We start from the raw sequence: 20,828 nt of genomic DNA on the forward strand, positions 1-20,828 counted from the left end.
TTATTTAAAATCACGAGATAGAGCGATGGAATTTTTTGGCACGGCACAAGGATGCCTGTTCTTTACATAGAGAAGGCTGGGGGCGGTCTCGAGACACGTCCCCGCTAAATTTGATACCCATGAAAGATTGATGCGCCGGTGAAAACGCCGTCTACCGTCTAGCTGTCGGAAAACTCATATCTGATTCCTGCATCTCGCCTCGCTCCGCCTTTTTGCCAATTTATCCGCGGTCACGATTACGAATAATTCACATCGCCTTGTAACTGCACAAAAACGATAAATCGGAAATTTTTCCGCCTGTGGCTCACTCGAGCGTAGCGTTTACGCACACGTATTGAAGAATCGGAGCGGATTCAACAAGCCGGAAATTACACCGAGTCCAAAGATCAAGTAAGATCAGCGATAATTGCCCAATTATTTTTTCCATTAGCGGTGTTTCGTAGAAATTTCATCAGAAGCGAGATTGCAAAAATGGGAATCGAGCAGGTGAAAATTATCCAAGCGAGATTTGACAGACAGAAAAGAAATAGAGGACAAAAATTCGAAGGACACGGAGCAAGCGCTATTTTCACATCATGGCAGGAGACGTATTACATTTTGACAGAAAAATACCTCCTAAGGTATATAAGGTGGAATAAGCGGGTAGGTATATGAAAAACGTTGGTGAAAATTGGCAGTGCGCAGAGGCCACTTTAGGCAGCGGTAAAAGAGTGGAAATTTGAGCATCAGCCGAACAGGGGAGAGACAATATCAGGAAAATCCACGCGTAGGTACATATGTGTACTTCGCCTAGCACATAGATGCGTCCTTATATTCGGCTCCTACATCCAAGTCCGTGCGACATGTGTGCACGCGAATATCCGCGATAGTAATAACAATAATGAAGGCTAAATTGCAGGCCCCCGTTCGACGTTACATCATGCGCAGTGGTGTAAACGATGATAAACACTTGAGAGTAACCGTATCGTTTCCATCCGCTGATTGAATTCACCCTCCCGATATCTCGATCAAATGTAGCTAGGTCACAGCTGCGATATCAATTATAAGTGGATGAATTTCTCCGCACAATGTCGATCCATCAATCAAAGTATCTGTTCGTAATGGTGGGGCACCTCTAGCAGTACGGACAAGAGATGTGGAATATCCACCCAGCCATTCGGCTCCTCGCTATAATATTCCGGCGAATTGTTCTATGCTGCAAACAGCCCGCAGGTGGGTTATAAGATTGAATTAGTAAAAGGCGCAATTGTTTCATGGTTCCTTTTACGGTCCGCTTTAATAGTGGTCATTTTTCTTCTCTTATTATTTCATGCAAAACTTTTCCGCTTCGCGGTCCTCTACTCCTCGTTGCTTTAATTGGTTCTTTTGTTTTACAAAATTAGTTACCACGAATGAATATTATTCGTTAAATGTACTGGCAATCTTTTGTCTCCTCTGCATCAGCTGGTAACTTGGGGGCCAATTATAATCACGCACAGACCTTTAGTCACCGTTTCTTCCGAGTTAATTTCTTTAAAACTTGCCCAATAATCGCGTCGAAAACGGGGGGTTGATACGAAAGGGAAAAGAAACCCATGACCTTGCTTGACGGGTATTTTCACGAGACGCGACACGTCGAGAATCTATAGAAACGAGAAGAGGACGAAAAGTTTGAATGGCTTGTTTTCATCGGGCTAAAAAGTAGTGGAAATAATTCAATGCAAGGATACGGTTTTTTTTATACCAAATCATTTCCGCGACTATGTTCAACTACAAACGTACAGCACACCAGCCAAAGAAGTAGAAAGTATATAATAAACCTCCCCCTCCCCTCCCCTCTAATATACTCGGCTTATTGCCGTTTAATTGCTTTGCGAGTTGGGCGTCGTTTGCGGGCGATATACGTACAAAACGAGTCGCAAGAAAGCTTTTGGGATAGTAGCAGGGGCAGCGGCAATAGTAACAACAATCATCGAGACAACGTGGAGCTTTTTTATCGTCATTTGTCTCGCGAGAAAGCCCGCGAATACTCGTTGTATACTTAACATATACATGTATAGGTACGAAATAATTAATGCGATGGGATATAGAAACCAGACAATTTCACTCAGCACGCACGCGATACGTCACGTGTTTGCTATTGTGCAGAAGTTATTAAACACGGTATATTTAACCCGGAGAATCGCTACGGCAGATTTGTCATTTGTCAGCGGGCGATCATCAGCCCGGTGAAAGAAACGCTGCAAGAATTACTCTTCGTTTCCTATTAAGGGAAGCGGCGAGGCGGCGCCGACGGTGGAAAATACGCAAGAGGGCGGACACTCTTCCGGCAATTGATATTCGGCGAGGAATCTCAAGCCTTTAATTTTCGGGACGTAAATTTCGGCAAATCGCCGGCTACCGACATTTTGCGTAACGCGCGATTTGACAACGTACCAGAAACGCTTTTCGGCAAGCCGTTCTGTCGGTTCTCTTTCACGTGTTACAAAGCTGTTCCAACCCTTCCTTCCAAATCACGTCCGAGAGACGTAGTTTGACATATATTTGAAACTTAAATACGGGTATGTATAATTAGTATTGTTTCACATTTACGTTGAACAGAAAATTCTTCGCGACTTGCGATTAATCGGTTAGAATTTTTCTCGCAGCCTATTTCGTAACGTCTGTATTATAATAGCTCTGCATACATATGCCCCACGAAATATGCTTTATCGTTTGTCATTTTGCCTATTTTAACAAGTTACCTGTAAAAGACGCACGGGTATAAATTCTACCCAAGAATTTGCATAAGTTTGAAAAATAGTGTTCCCTGAAAGTAATGGTTAAAGAAAAAGCCGCTCGTTTCCTCCGACTTTTTTACCCAAACCTCGCCTGCTCCATACATCATTCCGTCTCCCTTATTCAGAATCATTTCACCACTCTAGGTCTCATCTCGCATAAACGTCGATATAAGGCCGAATACTGGTATAAAGCGAATGAATGACACGTGTCGAATAATCGTTCGATTGCTGCAAGGATCACCGCATACGTTTTCATACGTTTAAAGATGACAACATTTAAACAAATTCCAATGTCGTTGGACTGGAATAAGAAATGGTCTTTCAAAATCCAGTGATAATCAGGATCACTTGTCGGATAGCTACGGTATTAATTTGTCAAAAATATAATTTCTGCCATCGAAGGGTGTGTTTCACATTGTATAAGTGCAAAGGAGATGTAATAAGCGGAATGGGTGAACTGACTTGGTTGGGTATGAACGTCTTGAGCACTGGCAGAGAGTGAGTTTTTTGCTCAAGGGAAAAATATGTGAGGAAATTTGGCGGTTGAAACGTAAATACCTTTTTTACTTTTCGCTTTTTTCCAAGGAGGGTCATAAAAACGTTGGCCCCTTGCGCCCCTCGTTCTCACTTACACTTTTCAAGGCTCTCACTTTCACTCTGCACTGGCTCCGAGTCTTAAAGAATCGCGCGCTTTCCATTTCCCCGCACGCTGTTCGTAAACGCAGACAAGCTAAGCTTACGGAGAAATTACATTTTTCCAGTTGGTATGTATTCGCGGTATGCGTTAAAGAGTTCAATTTCATCCCTCGCAAATAAACGCGGCTCTAAAGAATAACGCGCGAATTAAAGCTTAGGCTCGCTATTCTCTTTCTTATAGATCCACTTTCATCGGTGACTTCGTCAACAGTTCTTGCCAAATTGTGATAATAATAATAAAATTCATCACGGAGCATGCCAGACGAACATAATTATCCATAGTCGTATTTGCGTTGAATTCACTATAAATTCTATTTTATATTCAATTCTGAACCGTATGTAAATAAAATTGGTAATAAATGTGCAAAATTCTGTTCAACGCACTTTATATGCAACGTAATATTTATCCCAGCATCGCATCAAGCGTTTCGGGATTAGATTGGCAACATTACAGTCAATTTACACCAATGCGCCATTTAAGGCGAATCCATTGTCAGAAAGCTCCGGTGAATCATACGTAAACAGAAATTTTGCAGCGGAACAAAAAAGCGATCCGACCTTTGCGAATTCACTGGTTTATTTTTTCGCCAAATTAGCGAACATTTCGGGTTTTACTCGGCGTGTGCTTCGAGCTTACTGGTCCACGTAACCGGGTCTCGATAACTCAGAAAGCTCAGGACGGTATCTGACTGCTGGCGTCTCGATGATAAGACGGGGAAATCGATAGTTTGCGACAACCTCGAGCAGAACGAGCGCGATAAGGTTTCGGAAACGGTGCCAAGAGGCGGTAATTTCGAAGCGGAATGGCTGCGTGTCCTGTGTCGTCCCACTATCCCCTCGCCAACCCCGCTTTTTATGAATCCATGCGTTATTGAACACTCTTCTCAGTTGAAACTTTCAGATAACGTTCGTCACCGCGGTTGACTTTGGTTCGATACAAATGTTGCATTGAATAGTAAATTATAATAACGTTTATGAGTGGAAGGTTCGGTACTGCAGCATCTCTTCCTTCCCGATTCTCATTTCTATCGTTACGAAACACGGAAGAAGAAATCTAATCCAGCGCGTGTATGAAGATTTCGACTTTACGCCGAGCTTGGCGTTTTATACCTCGTTCATGACTCAGCCTTCGGACAGTTTTTTCAGTTTTCATCCCCAGCTACCGTGCCAATTGTGTGCGGCACATATCATTTCAATGACGTCGTCGCTTTGACGTTGAACTAACGAGACGTACGTTTTTGAGTCCAATTGAAAGCTTCCTGTTCTCTGTATAACGGATACGACGCCATGCGATTCTTCCCTAACGATGCTGCACGATTATATATCAATTTCACCCCGAAGTTGTCAGTATGATATTCACTGATTTACCGTATTTCAATTATTATTTCAAGCGAGAGGTTACGCGAATACTTGTTTAGGATAACAGGATCTCGATCGGCGCGTACCTAATATTTGTCTGCACACGCACAACTGCGTAATCTCGAGCAAACAAATGTACAAACTTTCCTTATGTCAAGTGATGTATTCCATCAAGTGATCAGAGAGTCAGTGAATTGAAATAACATTTTCCTTGTCAGTATTATTACGGTTCGAGTTCAGCTTAATATTCCGAAAGAGTTCGGTAATTAATTATTGGAAAAAGCACACAAGCGGTACGAGTATTTTACGGAACCAACAATTGCTTAAGAATTAAGAATGTTTTCACAATTATAACAACAGTTAACAATCGCGTAAATCAATCCGTGCTTAATTTATGAGCCATGTCAGCTATTATACAACGACAGGATTTTATCGAATACACACATGTGCCCTTGTAATAAATGAATTGTTAAATTGTCGTTGGAAGTTAAATTTTCCGTAATTTACGAAAGGCTCAAGCATAACAACATTTACAGCTCGTATTTCATGGTAGCTGCAGGACGCGCCGCTCGAATCCTTCCTTAATTACACCACCGGCATAAGCATGCCGAGTAATACGTCGTATCACCGCGAAGTAGAGAGTGCGGGGCAATTTGCATTCGGTATTTGTGTTCGCGTGAGTGTATCCGCAGGCAGAGACTGCTGCAGTAGGCGTTCTTTATTGGGTGAATATTCAGGAGGGATAGCTACGAGAAAGTGAAATATTTTCTGTTATACCTTTCCGTTTGCCATTACGAACCCTTCCCATTCCCATTCTCCCTCCGTTCCTCCCGCCGAGCGGAGAACCACGCGGGGGAAAATATTCCGACAATAGCTGAACGGAATGTAGGTGTATACTCCGCATCCACGTTGCGTTGCCGGCGCTCTTCGGTAACAGATTGAAATATTGGCTAGTAATTTGGAAGAGCATCCGGATCTCTTCATTTTTCATTCATGCACAAACTAGTATTGCAAGCTGACGTAAAGTTATATTGCCGTTCAGGCTGCAGCGATTGAAATATCGGTTTGAAATTGATTAGTATTGGATCCCCAAGCCGAGCACAGAGAACGTTGGATATGCTGACGAGGATGGGAATAATGACATGCTGATTAATTGCTGAAAAACTTCATGCCTGGAATGCCAGATGACGCGTTCGAAGAAAGTCGGTAAGCGCTTTTGCAATAATTTGAAACAGTCGAGTGTGTAATTAAAATTTGTCAACCCTACGGTTTTGTCCGAAACGATTTACAACAAAATGCAACTGGAGCTACTGGAGTTGGATATTTCAAATCGAAAGTGACTATTTGATTGTGGAAAAAAATGTGAAAGACATGAAGTTTCATGGAAAAAATTCCAGTTAGGTATCAACAGCATGATTCTGCCACGGCTTTCAATGCCGGTACGTTGTTCGCGCATTTTTTATGTCTCATAATTAATTTTTTTCATACAAGTAAATTATCGAAATTTCTCGAGTCTGGAGTAAATATTGTTGAAGCCGAAATCATTCATGGTAATTGTCAATTCAGCCAGTCTCAGCAACAGCTTTTGAGTAATGGTTATTTCAGCAATTTTAATATTTGTGTAAAATTCAATTCGACACATTTTAACCAGATTGTACATGTGATTTAGATGAGTAGTTTAAAGGCGTTTTGATAAATAACAATACGGCTTACACGCGTACACGACGGGGAATGTTTATCCTTATTTTCCTGACGCCGCGTCGATCAAAGAGAAACGTACTTCTCTCGAGTGTGAAATGATTCGTTCGAATACTTCCGGTGAATCGATTTCGCCCAAAATCGATACGGTTCCTTTACTCCTTAATGTGTGTACCGAGTTGAAAGCCCGATGTCAACGCGATATATTCTCAAAATACCACCTATACTAAATATTTATCGTCACAGAAAGCTAGACGCGATGATGGCCGATGCCGTTTCACGTGTGCACGACGTTCCTGCGTGCTACGGATAACGATCCACTCCAATATTAATATTCTTTCTCTTACTCCTTCTTTTTTTTTTATTCCTCTCGCGCTTTTTCCCCGACAGCATTTAGGCACATATGTCACATGATCGTCTAACACGTCGCGTGAATTTTCTCTGTTTGCAGAAGTCCAGTTTCCAAGATTCGCTGAGCCAATACCCAATGTGACCGTAACAATTGGACGCGATGCTTTGCTCCCTTGCGTTGTCGACAATTTACGCAACTACAAGGTAAATCCATACCCAATATACACATGTGCATGCAGCATTAGTTTTAAAGGACACATGACACGTTATTTTCTACTGAAAAACGAGACACTGACTTTTTCGACCGTGTAAAATACGATAGCGTTCCAAAAAAACCCTTTATATCCGGCATCGTTGATACTGCAGTAATACCGGAAGTTGAATGAAACAGTTTGAAATTGTTCGGAATATCGTTCATTTTTCGAATGGTTATTTTTACAGGTTGAACAAACTTTTTGACTGTCGATGTTTTCCTACAAATTTCAAAAAATAATATGTAACAGCAGCGTGCAAACCGATAGTTATTCCATTCACCGCGGCTACTGCATCACACGAATGCAGCAGAACTGTCGGAATAGGAATGAATCCTGCAGGCGTATAAAGTTCCGTCAATTCGTTTGTTGCAGGTGGCGTGGGTCAGGGTCGATACGCAGACAATTTTGTCGATCCATCACAATGTGATAACGCAAAATTCACGGATTTCACTGTCGTACAACGACCACAGATCCTGGTACTTACAGATAAAAAATGTCCAAGAAGTTGACCGAGGCTGGTACATGTGTCAAGTGAATACGGACCCGATGCGAAGTCGTCAAGGCTACCTTCAGGTGGTGGGTAAGTTGATTTCCGCATAAATTTCACGTCCCACCGAGAGACGAGAGAGGTTTCCGCGAGGTAAGGGAGGGCTGAGGATAATAATGAAAAGAGGTAGAATAAGAAGAAGAAGAAAATGAGAAAAACACAAAACCGAGAAAACTCTTTCGAGTCCCTGTCTGTGTCGCGCTTAGATTCTTCCCCGCTTTCTTCTTACACGATAAGCATTTTTGATTCCCCCCTGCCGCCGCATCATCTTACGCCCGACCGACTGCCAATCGGTGATGTCAAGTGTCGAATTTGAATAAAGCACAAAAGAGAAATATCAAGTATATACATACATTTGCCTCTACTCTATATACTATATACATTATACACACGCATACATTTATCCATATATATATATATATCTATATATATGCCAGATGCGTGTATGGTACGGTGGGAGATTCCGCTCTGTCAGAGATGGAAAGAAAACAGCAGACGAAATCAACGAGAGAGAGTACATGTAAAAAAAAAATCTTTTTGTAGCAGGTAAAAAAATAAAGAAATAAACAAGTCCTTTTCATATACTATCAAAGCGCCGCCTCCCCTCCTCCCCCCCCGCCCCTCTTTCTTATTCCTTTCCTCTTTTCTCATTGCAGTACCGCCATCGATCGTCGATAAGGAGACCAGCACGGATATGGTCGTTCGCGAAGCTTCGAACGTCACTTTGAACTGTAAAGCGGTCGGCTATCCCGAACCCTATGTTATGTGGAGACGCGAAGATGGCGAAGACATCAATTACAACGGTGAAACAGGTAATTTTTTCAACAACAAAATGACAACAACGGCGTATATACGTTACAACTTTCCGTAGTGACTTTTGCAATATTCGACTTGAGAACGGTTATTGCTTTTCTATTACAGTTACGTTAAAGCTGATAAAACGGATGTGTATGTATACGAGTGTGTTTGCCAGGAGTAATTTTTCAAATATTCATTCACAGCCATCTTGTTCTCGGTTCGAATGTTACACTCGCATATGCAGCTTATCATTAATTTATAATATCAGATTACACCCGTGACGGATAGTAAATGTTACGTATTACCAATACCGACTGATTGAAATCGGTTCTATTGACCCGTCACGCGTCAGCTTGATGATATTTAATGTATTAGAATTGAAATCGACGTTTCGATCACTTGAATCTACTGTGTTGTGAAACTACGCTGATGTACAGATTGGGGTGGAAGTTCCATCATACTTATATCGATGCTCAAATTCAGCTGGGCATCGGTATTTGTTGGATCGATTGTCCATTAATACGCACCGCGACCATGTGTTCTGATCTCTCTCTATACTAACGTTTCACAGGCTATTGAGAACTTGGGTCAGATTAAACAGACTACAATTTACCTACGGCTAGATTAGCTTGATGATATAATTCCAGGGGGAACGTTGGCGAACATGAAGCTACATTTCTCGTTTTTCCATTTTTAATCGTTACTTTATTCGCATTCTGCATGCTTTTTTGTGTTCTATTTCTTTCTTTTTCTATATAAACGGTCAATCGCTTGACTTCAACGTCAAACGGCCAACGCGAGATAGGTTTTACCTACCGTGCACGTCTATGTATCGCATACAAATGATTTGTTCGTTCGACATTTCATTTCTCTCCGATACGTGCGTATAAAACCGATCACGCTCCGTCGACGAATTTCCTTCATTTTCCAAGTCGATGAAATCCAGGCTGTTCAGCAAAATTTCACTCAGAATTAACAATTCAGCAACAGAGTCCTTACCTTGTCATTTCGCATTGCATTTTCTCGCAAAAATTCAGCTCAAATTAGCGACACTGAGTTCAAAAGGTACACCGCAAGTTTCCAGGACGTTTTAACCGACAGAAAAACAAGACGGGCGTCAGAAATGTCCAATGTGAATGAAAAAGTTCAAAGAATAACGATATTGTTTTGGAAAACTGATTTTCCGGTGTGGATTTCTAAATAACCCTTGTAAATTTACTGAGAGTAATTTCTATACATGTGGTTATTGTACAGTTCTCAAATATTTCCATTCTTCACCATGACCGAAAAATAACGTCATGGCTCAAAAATGTAGATGCGTTTTGTAGCTGTAACCAGGAAATCCAGTACGGAACTCAATTTTTTTTCTTCTTATTTATGTTCACTTGTATTATCTTTTTCTATAACTATCGCAATAATTTGACGTTTGTACAGCGATAGATTGATCTTGAAACCCAATTACTTAACTGAAGAAAGGCAGTGAAAGGCAGTAAAAAATCAGAGAATGTAGTAATAAAAACTTTATAAATCACATTCAATATAGCTACTCGTACCACATTTCCTTGCGAAACTGAAAATATTTAAACCGTTACTATTGTACCGATATATATTTTGGCAAAATTGTCCTGTAAATATGAGACATAAAATTTTTATTACCGCTAGCGGGAATCAGGTGCAGTGTAAAAATTTCTCCAACTCCGGGTTTAACAGCCGGAATTAATAACGAATAGAAATTTCCAACTCTTAAGCACCCTGTGTCAGAATGTATGTAGATGATGAATTTTTACATTTTGGATTCTTTTGCTTCCGATGGGGAGCCACGCAAGACGGGCAAAGCCGTCTAATAAATGACATGCGGATGTGCATATCGTTAAATGCGAGAGGATAATTGTTGAAAGATATAAATTCGAATTAATAACGTTGAAAAAAGTTCTTCCTTTTCAACCAAGCTACCACACACGTGCCGTTTACTTTAAATCAGCACCATCTTGCAGCTGAGTTTACCCACAGATGTTATTTTTCAATTAACCGGGCACGCGTGACCACACATTTGTTATCACGCGATCGCATTTCGTTAAAATTCACCCCAGCGTTCGCGGCGGGCGGCCGGTGTTCTGCAATTTGGGAATTGTCGTTTCAATATCACCCACGACCTCGCCAGGCATGTCGGAATTAATTACGAGGTTACGCACAGCGATTAGATCATCTTGTTGGTTCAATATCCCCGGGCACCGGGAAATCTGATCCTTGTTCAAAATGTTCAAGTTTAATTAAACAACCACTTCACCGCTGATCAACCGCTAAGCTTGACAAAAAATTATCTCAACCGAAGTACATTTGGTAAAGGCAATAGCTTGAGGTTTGTCCAGAAATCCGAATTTACATTTTTGCCAACCGCCGATATCGCAATCAGTTATTGTTTAAAAATTCATCTAAACGAATTTCAATTGTTTTTTCCCACTGAAATAATTACCAGAAACTTGTAGTTCGTTCACGTGTTTTGCATTTGAATTTTATGTTTAACGGCTGTCGTTATTGCTCATGTTTTACCTCGAAAGAAAATACTTCTGATTCTCAACTACATGCAAACTTGTGCGGAAGTAAACTATGCGATAGTTTATTAATGATGGTTTTAGTATTCATTTCGTTTCCTGTCCCCGTAGTTGCAGCATTTCTGAACGACTGAGATGTACCTGCAGGGTATAATAAAGTATAAAGTTCTGTTCGGTATTGGTAAAAAATGTATGCATAAGTAGATATTCACTTGACTCGTCTGAGTTTTGCTCGACTCAACAACTCCGGAATTTTTGACGCTTGACAAATATGTACACGGCATATACATGTAGAGCTTGGAGCTGTTTGCCAGGGTTATTACACTCCGCGCGTACGAATCGATAGAAATTTCTTGCTTCATCGATATCTGAATATGTAGAATTCTGGTACGAGGCTTCCTTTTTGCTCGGTCAACAGGTTGTGATCGAACCAAGGGACGTGAATATTCCATGCCCCACGCACCTTTGCCATTTCCAAGATATTTTTATTTTCGGTGTAAAAAGCGAAACTTCACTTTTGGGAAAAATAACGTATCGAGGATGAAGGCGAGGTCTGTCTCAATTCCATTCGCGTAATAAAATGTGTTATTCCTTCGTGTTCGTGTATATTTCGTACCACCGCAAAAAAAAAAAAAAAAAAACAACTGTCCAAACTGCGCCTAATTTTCCGAAAGCGCGACATTTCCACCGTATTCGCATCGCCCAAGAACATAGCGCGATCGATTAATTATAAATAAATATTGAAGTATTAATTATCCGCGAAGTTTTTTTCCTGCTTCAATCACCGGCATTCGCGGGTACGCCGTGATTTATTAATTGCATTAGCTGCGAGATAAACAGGAAAACGTTCCACCGCTCTTTTCCTACTTCCTGTCGTTGATAGCGATACTCATAAATTATTGGTGTGCCAAATCGAGTCTGTACGATCATTAATGGTTTTCCTGCGGTGTACGCCGCAGCTAATGGTTAAATGCAGACCAAATAGCGTGGATTCGTTTTATATAAAATTCACCATTTCCGCCGTGTAACTAACAATTTTCGGCTGCGCACCTCTAATTTTGATAAAATATAGCCCTATAGCTCCGAGTCGTTGGAGAGTGGCGTTGAATCAATCCATTTGGTGATTTTCCTTTCTAGATTATCATCTTTATCTTTTTCTTTTCTGACTTTTGAAGTGTTTTAGACCAATACTTTACCGTGAATTTGATACATTTATGACGTTTGTCAAATAATAAATTTATCGACATTCGATAATTTGCCTGTTATGGTAATTTTTTGAATTTCTTCGAAATCCTTTAACCATAATAGACATAATTTTCTGCCAAAATAATATCTCTCCAAGTTCGGTACAAGAACAATTTTTCCTAATAAATGAATCTATTTGTAGGTCTTGAAATTGAATTACACCGAACGGTTTTAGCGCCATATCCTCGTTCTACCGACTCTGCAAGTAGCTGTCGCTCACCTCAGGAGTGAACAGAGCGCTGATTGCCAACGAGATAATATGAATGAATTTTAAATTTGTCTCACTTTGGCCAGCGAATGAGTGCAGCGATGTGCCTGTGAGCGTAGCTCGCTAAACGGCAATTTGCACCCCCTCCGAGGCGAGGCTGAATAATTAAACACCGTTCTCTCAAAAATATCAACTCTGTACACACACGGCCTACAACCCGTTGCCTGTTGCCAGACACGCAGATTCGCTACATGACAAAGAGACAAATGATAATCATTTAGCACGCGTAGAAAACGTCGGAATGTGCTTCCGTTCTGGGACTATATATCACAAAAATTGTTTCCTACACTCTTCGCAAATCACCATAAATCATTACACGTGAATAATTCATTGGCGGTTCTTTTTTCCATCTGAAACATTCGCTCGAGCGATACGGTTTCATTGGGAAGATGAAAAGATTCTCCGCGAGAAGAATATTGCGATACAGTGTAAACGAAAATCGTTGTAAGTTGAAAGCTAATGAAAATAAGAAAGTGACGTTTTCTCGGTAACGACGAGGCCTCGAATGGACCGAAAAGGCTAACGAAGCGATCGGGAAACTCCCGAGGGGCATTAGAATTTTTATCTTTCGCCAATAGGCGTTGACGCGACAGGCACACATATCCCGATTAGCATAATTAGGGGAAAAAGCGAGGCGTCGCGTCGGGTTTCCGGCGCACGGCGTCGCTTCGCCGGTTCCGCGGATTCGGCACGGCCGGATATCACAGAATTCACGGTTGGATGTGGTTGGAGCGGCTCGCTGCATGGTTCTGCTAACTGATGTGTTGGCCTCTGGGGCCCGAGGGGCGGCTAACGCCATTACTTCCTGCCTGATAGCCTCCAGACACCCCAGCGGCCGGCCTGCTCCTCGAGTCCCGACAACCCTTTCTCAGGAGAACGGATTCGCCGATTCACGCGCGCACTCGTTCGCGGCGAGCGCAAACCCCGCCAAGAATAACCGAGTAAAAGGAAAATACCTACCGGGAGGCCGGGTTGCCAGAAAGGGGGTGAAGGGGGAGCAAATCGAGTTTGGCGAAACTATCGCGAGGTCTGGAGCCAGGGTGCTGGGTATGTATCTACGTGTGTACGGAGAGGAAGAACTTCACCGCGACGTACGGAGGATATAGCTTCTGCAAATATAGAAGAAAGCAATTGTTCTATTTTCTCTAAACACAACGGACTGTGCAGGGCCCCCTAACACAAACATAACAAGTTTCCAAATACCCAGCTTCGTTTGCTTTCACCCTAGATCTTGTCTTCCGGTGCTCGCCGGAAGCCTACACCACGTGCGTGTACGTACACGCGTACCGTATACATATAATATGCACGTATATGTACACATATAACTCCGGCTGTTTGCACTAGGAACAAGTGCTGGTAAGTCATCGCAGCAGGTGTTGCGGTGGCGCAAGGAACAGCCCCGCTGCAGCTTCTTAATCGCAATGCAAGTCTGTAATTCTCCTTGGTCGGTTGGGGTGGATCGCGTGATTTGTCGGTGGAGTAATTAAATAATTGGATAAATGGGAGAAAGGGAGGTTGGGATTGTCTCGGACGAGTATATCTGGGAACAGAAGGCTCGGTCCGAGTGGCATTGTTCCCCGCTAGACAATGGATTATCCGTGGAAACACGTTATACACAGTTACAGAGATTCTAACCACGACTGAACAGCAAAGAGATCCGAGATCGCAAAATGACACCATTGTTACCTGCTAGACTCTTAAACCGCCCGAATCCCACTAATTTCTTTTGTCGACAAAGATAGCGAGACATCTCGCCAAAGTCTTTCGTTTAACGCCGTTACTTGAATTGGATAGTCGAAAACGGATTTCCTCGACGTTTCTTTCCTACTTACCAATCCACCGTTTGCGACTCAATTTGTACCGTTCTACTTTCGTTCCGCGGGCAGTTTGCCGCGGTCTAGCTAACGCGTGGCGCCTAGAAATTACAAACAAATTAAGAGTTATAGGTTGGACGAAAAGGGTCGAAAGGTCGAAAGAATGTTCAGCATTTTCAAGAGAACAATCGATATACTTTAGAACCGTAAACCATTTCCCAGGGCTGACGGACCGCTCCTTTCACATCTCCGAGGGGCCGTCCGCATACTTCACAGTCTGAAATATCAGGATTTATTGACTGCGTTAGTCTTTGCACCTTCAACGAAGTTTCGCTTCTTCGTCATTTGTATGTAGCTTCGTCGAGGCGATTCGATTACGAGATAATGAACGACGAAAGAATTCCTGAGCAGGTGATTGATCGTGAATGAGCTTACAAAAAATCGCAGGTCTGCATGTACACTTCTGACGTGTAAAGAAAAGGGAGAGGAAATCGTCGCAGTTTTATGGTGACTCGAATTTGATGATCGTTTTTGAAACGAACCGCCGAGAAAAGTTTACTTCTCGGTTGTCCTAAGACCTCCTGAATACTTAGAGGAGCGAGCTTTGGGGATTCGATAGTAAACTTTCCGATTCTCGAGTCGTTTTGCCGTTGGCAGGATGAAACATTGGCGAATAAATTTTTTATGCGACAGTCTGGATTTTCGACATCCTTTCGCAAAGCATATACGAGAGTAATTACCTATTCAGGGCACGATACAGGCGACTTTTTGAAAATTAATGCCGTTCGACGCAAATACCGTCTCGTACTACACAACGTGGCTGGATGTGAAGCGTGCAGCACGCACGTGCTTGGGTAATGGTATCAAATATTCATAACACAATTGACCACTTAGGCTGTAGACAAAATCAGGGTATCTCAAGTATCGTGCTCGTTGATGCATTCACGCGCAACCGTCTATAGGTCACGTGTATATATTTCTCTTACGATTTCCAATCGATCAACGTGGATAATTTCGCACTTCATGCGCTCAAAAATTAACTACAGGTATAACTGATATAATTGAAATTGACTCGAACGAAAAATTACGTTTGTATACCAGTGACGAAGGTTTACAGAGTAGGAATCGCAGTGCTATTTTGAATTTGCAGTCGAAGCTTCGTGCCTGTATAAAATGTCAATTGATAAAGGTTCCAGCTGTTCAGCTGGAATTTTCATCGATAAAATTTATCATCGATTTCATTTCAATGATTGGGTTCATCACTGCATGTCGAAATAGGAAACCAGTCTACCGTATAACACTAAAATATCCACGCTATCAAGTTCATATAGGATTAAATAGTAAATATATTCCACGGACGTTCTTTACGCCTCGATCGACTAATCAGATTTCACATAATCGGATTGAAATTAATCTCAATTTAATTTCATATCCCACGTAACACAATAATGCAACATTCCTGGTAATTTCAATTCGCTATAAATCAGTTAGAAGTTTGCTGTAGGTGGTTGAAAATTTATACGTGGCTGGGTGCTCAGTTTTCGGTTGAAAATAAAACGATTCATGCTTCATTTTAAAGAACAAATATCATACCAAGACGGAATATTGTATACGTCGAACGATTATTTATCTCGCGATGTTTGTTAGTATGCAAAACAATCGCCACGGCAAATCGAAACGAGATTGCCTAGTGGCAAAAAACATATCGGAAAACGTTGAAAGAAGGGCTGTTTTTGCCGTTATCGTTGTTGTAGATCTCGCTGTGACCTAAATAGGGTCTAATTTATTCGACTCTCCCGGTTCTATTACGCAAGGCTCAGATGCGGACGCACTGCGCACGTGTTTCATGCAGGTATACGTATGGGCATTAGATACAGAAGGCGCTCAACCGAGGTATTGTAAATTTTCAGGGAAATTGCCGATAGCTATGGCATTCAAGCGTATTTCGCTAAGACGTGAAATATTTCACATACTCACTACTAAATTGTATTTCGCGCACGAATGCGCCGATTTGTTTATGCGTACCACGATGTTTCTGGAGAAATACAACTTATTCCTGTTTCATTTCGATGATAAAATTCGCGTGTATTAGTACACACGCATGTGTTTCTCACTCGGCTCTCAGAGCTATTGGATTCGTCATTTTTGTTGCTTCGAATAAAGATTCAATCGAGATTATTTTATCAAAAACTTGAGCAATTGTAAGTTATGCAATTTCGTACCCTCACACACCGTCACAGGTAATCATTATTCTCTGTAAAATTATTACGAGCATCACTTGAACCGGGAGGGTAATTGCTAATATGACTAAGCTCCCGTAAAGTTCAATTACGAAAGACCCTCTGGAAAAACGTTGCCTGCTCGGCTGATCTCGCATGACGCCAGCAAGACCGTGAATATATTATATAATGTATAAAATATCGAGCAAGCTGCAAATTGAAATATGCGTATAACTTGTCTCAGCTTTTAATCGCCGGCTGACTATTTTCTGAAAGGCGTGTAAAAATTTAAGAGGAAATAAAAACCGCTATAATGTAAAACTTGCAAGTAACAACACTCCGATATCTTCGGCAATGTAATTATATTCACGCCGTTGATTCAGTGATTCGAAAAATTATACGCTGTTTTTTTTTTTTGAATTAACTCAACGGGAAGGATGTTATAAATAGGTTATAAGATCTCAATTCATGGAAATGGCAGTATCGAGTCGGAGACGATGTATCGATCAGATGCTCACTCGATTTACAATTTGTTTTTCTTGCAGTTCTGTTGTATTTTTTTAAACTTTCGATTGAATTTCGCAGAATTTACTTCTGCGATTTTAATAGAGAAAACATTGTTCTGTAAATTATAGCTACTTTCTTCGCCGTTTTAGATGAAGTACAGCGATCTCGAAGGAGTGGGCGTTTCTGGTATAAGAAACCGACCGGCTAGACGTCACATCATTTTCCTCGGTTTAATTAAATACAACTCTAATTCCTATAGTACTAACTTACAGCACGCCATTAGCAAAATTGTGTTCCGCAACTCCATTGTCGAACACGATGTACAATTCTCACACCTGGATTTCCACCGGGAATGAGAATTTTCCAAAATTTGTACCCCACGGTCATCGCGACAACGGTCAGGTTTGTTTGGTATTTGAAGAATGAATGAACTATTTATCTTCACCGCGCGTTTTTCACTCCGAGCCGTTGCGCACCACGCGTGTGTTTGCGCGTTGAAACGAATTACACGTAATTTTGGCGGCAGCCCGATTTGTCACCCGTTACACGTTCACACTTTATACAAAGTGGAAAATCGTGAATTGCAACGCGGACGCCTCGGGCAAGGATCGCAGCCACGCGTATCAACTCCTATTTTTCCTGCAGGCTGCTCCTGTCGCGGTTCACATCCCGAGAGACTCCTTGATTGAAATCTCATGAGTTCACTGCACACGAAAGCTCGAGGTATACACGCGTTTACCTTTGTTCACGTAAAACAACGCGTGATACACACGGTGGCACGGCAATCTTCCACTGCCTCGCAGTTCTTTGATCATTCCTGCAGTCTAGGTTTCTGCATTATACGCGAGCATCCTACATATTTCTGAAGGGAGCTAGGCGATGTACGTCATAGTCCTCCCTGAATAGTTTCGACATCAAATCCCCAGAAGCCCGTGAGCCTTTTGCGTTTGCCGTTGCATCCCGTTTCAAAATGCAAACGGCGGTCAAAAATTTTCATAGGTCCGTTATTGTAATACGTACGTAACTGCAATCACATCGATCAAGTATTTACACGCGGCTTAGAATTAATTGACTCGCAATCACATCGGATTTAAAATCCACGTTAATATAACTATTCGCGAAATGACACATTTTTCGAATTAACAAATCTATGAGAAATCTTCAGCAAAACTGGATATACAATCGTTCGATCTGCGATAAATCTCGAGTAAAAGGTACCCGACGTCGTGTACGTACATTCGTAAAAAGGGACTGAAGAAATAACGACGTCCACGACGATCGAGTCAACGCTTCGATTCGACCAATTGACGAATGTCAAGAAATGTTCCACGTCAACTCTCGATCATTATTCAGCCCTTCCGCGAAGTGATTGTCGTCCCGGCGCCGCTGACGTTTTGAGAGTTACTTTGCGGCGCGAGCTATATAGATCCATCGAATACGTTCCCTCATATTTTTGTAGGGATGGCACGTCGCGGGGTCGGTAGACATCACTTCTGCCAAAAAGCACCGCGCTTTCCTGACATAATGCTTCGCGATTTTTTCTATAGAGCTCTTTCAAAGATCAAGTGATGTCTATAGCTCCCGTCGTGCAACACGTGAAAATATGAAAGAGCAAATTTCTCACGCCCAGCCCGCGCCTTCGGTCTCTAGACACCCGCTGCGTCAAATAGAACCATTCGTAATGCTGATCAACGATACGTTGCGATAAGTCGCAGTTGGTCGAATTTTTTTCACCCACGTACTGTAATGCAAAACGAAGCGAAAAAATACGCAATCCCGAATAATGAACCGGACGCGAACCTAACGAATCAAATGTGCAAGCTACTAAAATTCCATTAATTCTTTAACACTGTGTTAGAACGTTGAACTCCATTCAAGATGTTACAGGCGACTGCTGTAGACACTTTATATTTTCTCGCACGCAATGATTAATACGATCGGGATCAATTAGTGGCCACACAATTTATACGAGATTGTGACCCACCCTCCTTAAACCACTTTAGTACATGTAACACTTCGGGCTACTCACTCTGAGCAACTTCCGGGCGATAATTAAAGATAATATATACGTATATACGTACACCTATTATATGTAGACCGCGTGGTGACGACAGACCTGCTTGATACTCTTGTCCTGGACACGCGACCTGAAGGACCGACTGTAAGCTTAGCTAATGAACGTAAACACCTCGGACGCCCGCTCGTGGTTAATTCCAATTGCGGCGTGTGTGGCCTTCATTAGCCATGCATTCTTTCTCCACACTCAAATGAATTAAACGCAGGACTAGAGAAAGTTTCAAGTTTGACGCGACTTGTATACGCGCGGCAAAAGGATTCCGCAGTAGGAATTGGAATCGGACGTATTCGGGATGAAGTTTTTTTTTTTGACAGTGGAAATAGCCGTGGCTCAAAGCGAAACACGGTGGCTAATAAATCTTGGCTTCTACTTCTGACAGCGATTATTTTTCCCTGGAGCAAGGTTTCTTTTGCCCGAATAGACATGACTTTTTTTACCCAGGGATATACGAGCTGAATAGAACCCCAGGCAATGCTTCGAAAAATGCTTAGTATTTTAAGAATGTGGAAAAAGTATCGTGAAAAGTACGTATTACAAGGTGGGATGGATCTATATTTATTCACAGAGCCAAAAAACAAGGTAACGCCATTCCTTTCCGTTGATTAAACACGCACGCCCATGCACGTATTTCGTTTCGGCACTGACGTTGTAGGTGAAAAACAAAGTTAGACTACGGCCTTTGCATCTGCAATGAAGTGGATTGGAAGCTAAGTGATTGATCGTTTCAACTATAACACGTATCGATCAAGTACAAATTGATTGTCCGATCTCGTATGACTGCGGGCCAACAATTTCAATCAACCAAAGAGTGTTGACGGGATCACGTCTCCACAGCTTTACGAATCTTCGAAACAGTCACGAATATTGCCGACTTCCATTCACGCTACGATGCACTCGTCACTCGATGAGTAGCGAATAATGATGATGGCGTGTTTGAAACCCGTCCGCTTTAAAATGAAAATATTAACTCAAAATGCCCTTATTTGAGTAAAGAAACATTTTCTAAACGATTTTGAGATGTTTCGGACATGTTTTAGAAATTAAGTTTTTTTTTTTCGTCAAAATTTCCGTTTCTCTCGGAATGTGAGAATAATTCTACAAAATAAATGACAACAATAGATTTGGCAAAAAATTTCACCTCTATTTCATGCACTTGACAATTTATTTGATATGCAGTATGTTTAGAGAAAATCGTAATAGACGAAAATCAAGATTATACGCTATAGAGTGAAAAAAAGCAAATGGGTTAAATGTGTGTATAAATAAAAGGCTGAACGATCGCGAAGCATGAGGATGACGGAAAGATGATTCGGAAGATCTATGGTTCGAATAACGGTCAACTTTATGTTTCAGTGAACGTAGTCGACGGTGAAGTCCTCCACATCGTCAAGATTAGCCGACTGCACATGGGTGCCTACCTCTGCATCGCTTCTAACGGAGTCCCACCCTCGATCAGTAAGAGAATCGTTCTCCGGGTTCAATGTGAGTGGCTTTGAACATTTCAAGAGTCGTATTGTTGACTAATCCCGAGATTCATCCCTCAAACGAAGTTGCAAGTTGACAAGACTTGTGTATTTCTTTTTTTCCTTTCTACCATTTTTCATCTCCATCGCTTCAGGGGTGAAAAAATATCCTTGATATATAATACGTGGGATTGGGCAAGACGAACCCTTTTCAGTTCGGG

The 20,828-nt window shown here is 41.7% G+C and overlaps 1 protein-coding gene across 2 annotated transcripts in view; it reads left to right on the top strand.

The window, feature by feature from the left end:
- Positions 1-20,828, top strand: part of LOC124177922 (lachesin-like) — a 142,245-nt gene that overhangs the window by 106,220 nt on the left and 15,197 nt on the right. For both annotated transcript variants that reach the window (XM_046560881.1, XM_046560882.1), the window contains exons 3-6: positions 6,964-7,067; positions 7,490-7,697; positions 8,321-8,476; positions 20,498-20,626. In XM_046560881.1, coding sequence (XP_046416837.1) covers positions 6,964-7,067; positions 7,490-7,697; positions 8,321-8,476; positions 20,498-20,626 — 597 coding nt within the window. The remainder of the gene's footprint in view (positions 1-6,963; positions 7,068-7,489; positions 7,698-8,320; positions 8,477-20,497; positions 20,627-20,828) is intronic.

The sequence above is a fragment of the Neodiprion fabricii genome, chromosome 3 (assembly GCF_021155785.1).
Source record: "Neodiprion fabricii isolate iyNeoFabr1 chromosome 3, iyNeoFabr1.1, whole genome shotgun sequence".
NCBI classification, from domain to species: domain Eukaryota; kingdom Metazoa; phylum Arthropoda; class Insecta; order Hymenoptera; family Diprionidae; genus Neodiprion; species Neodiprion fabricii.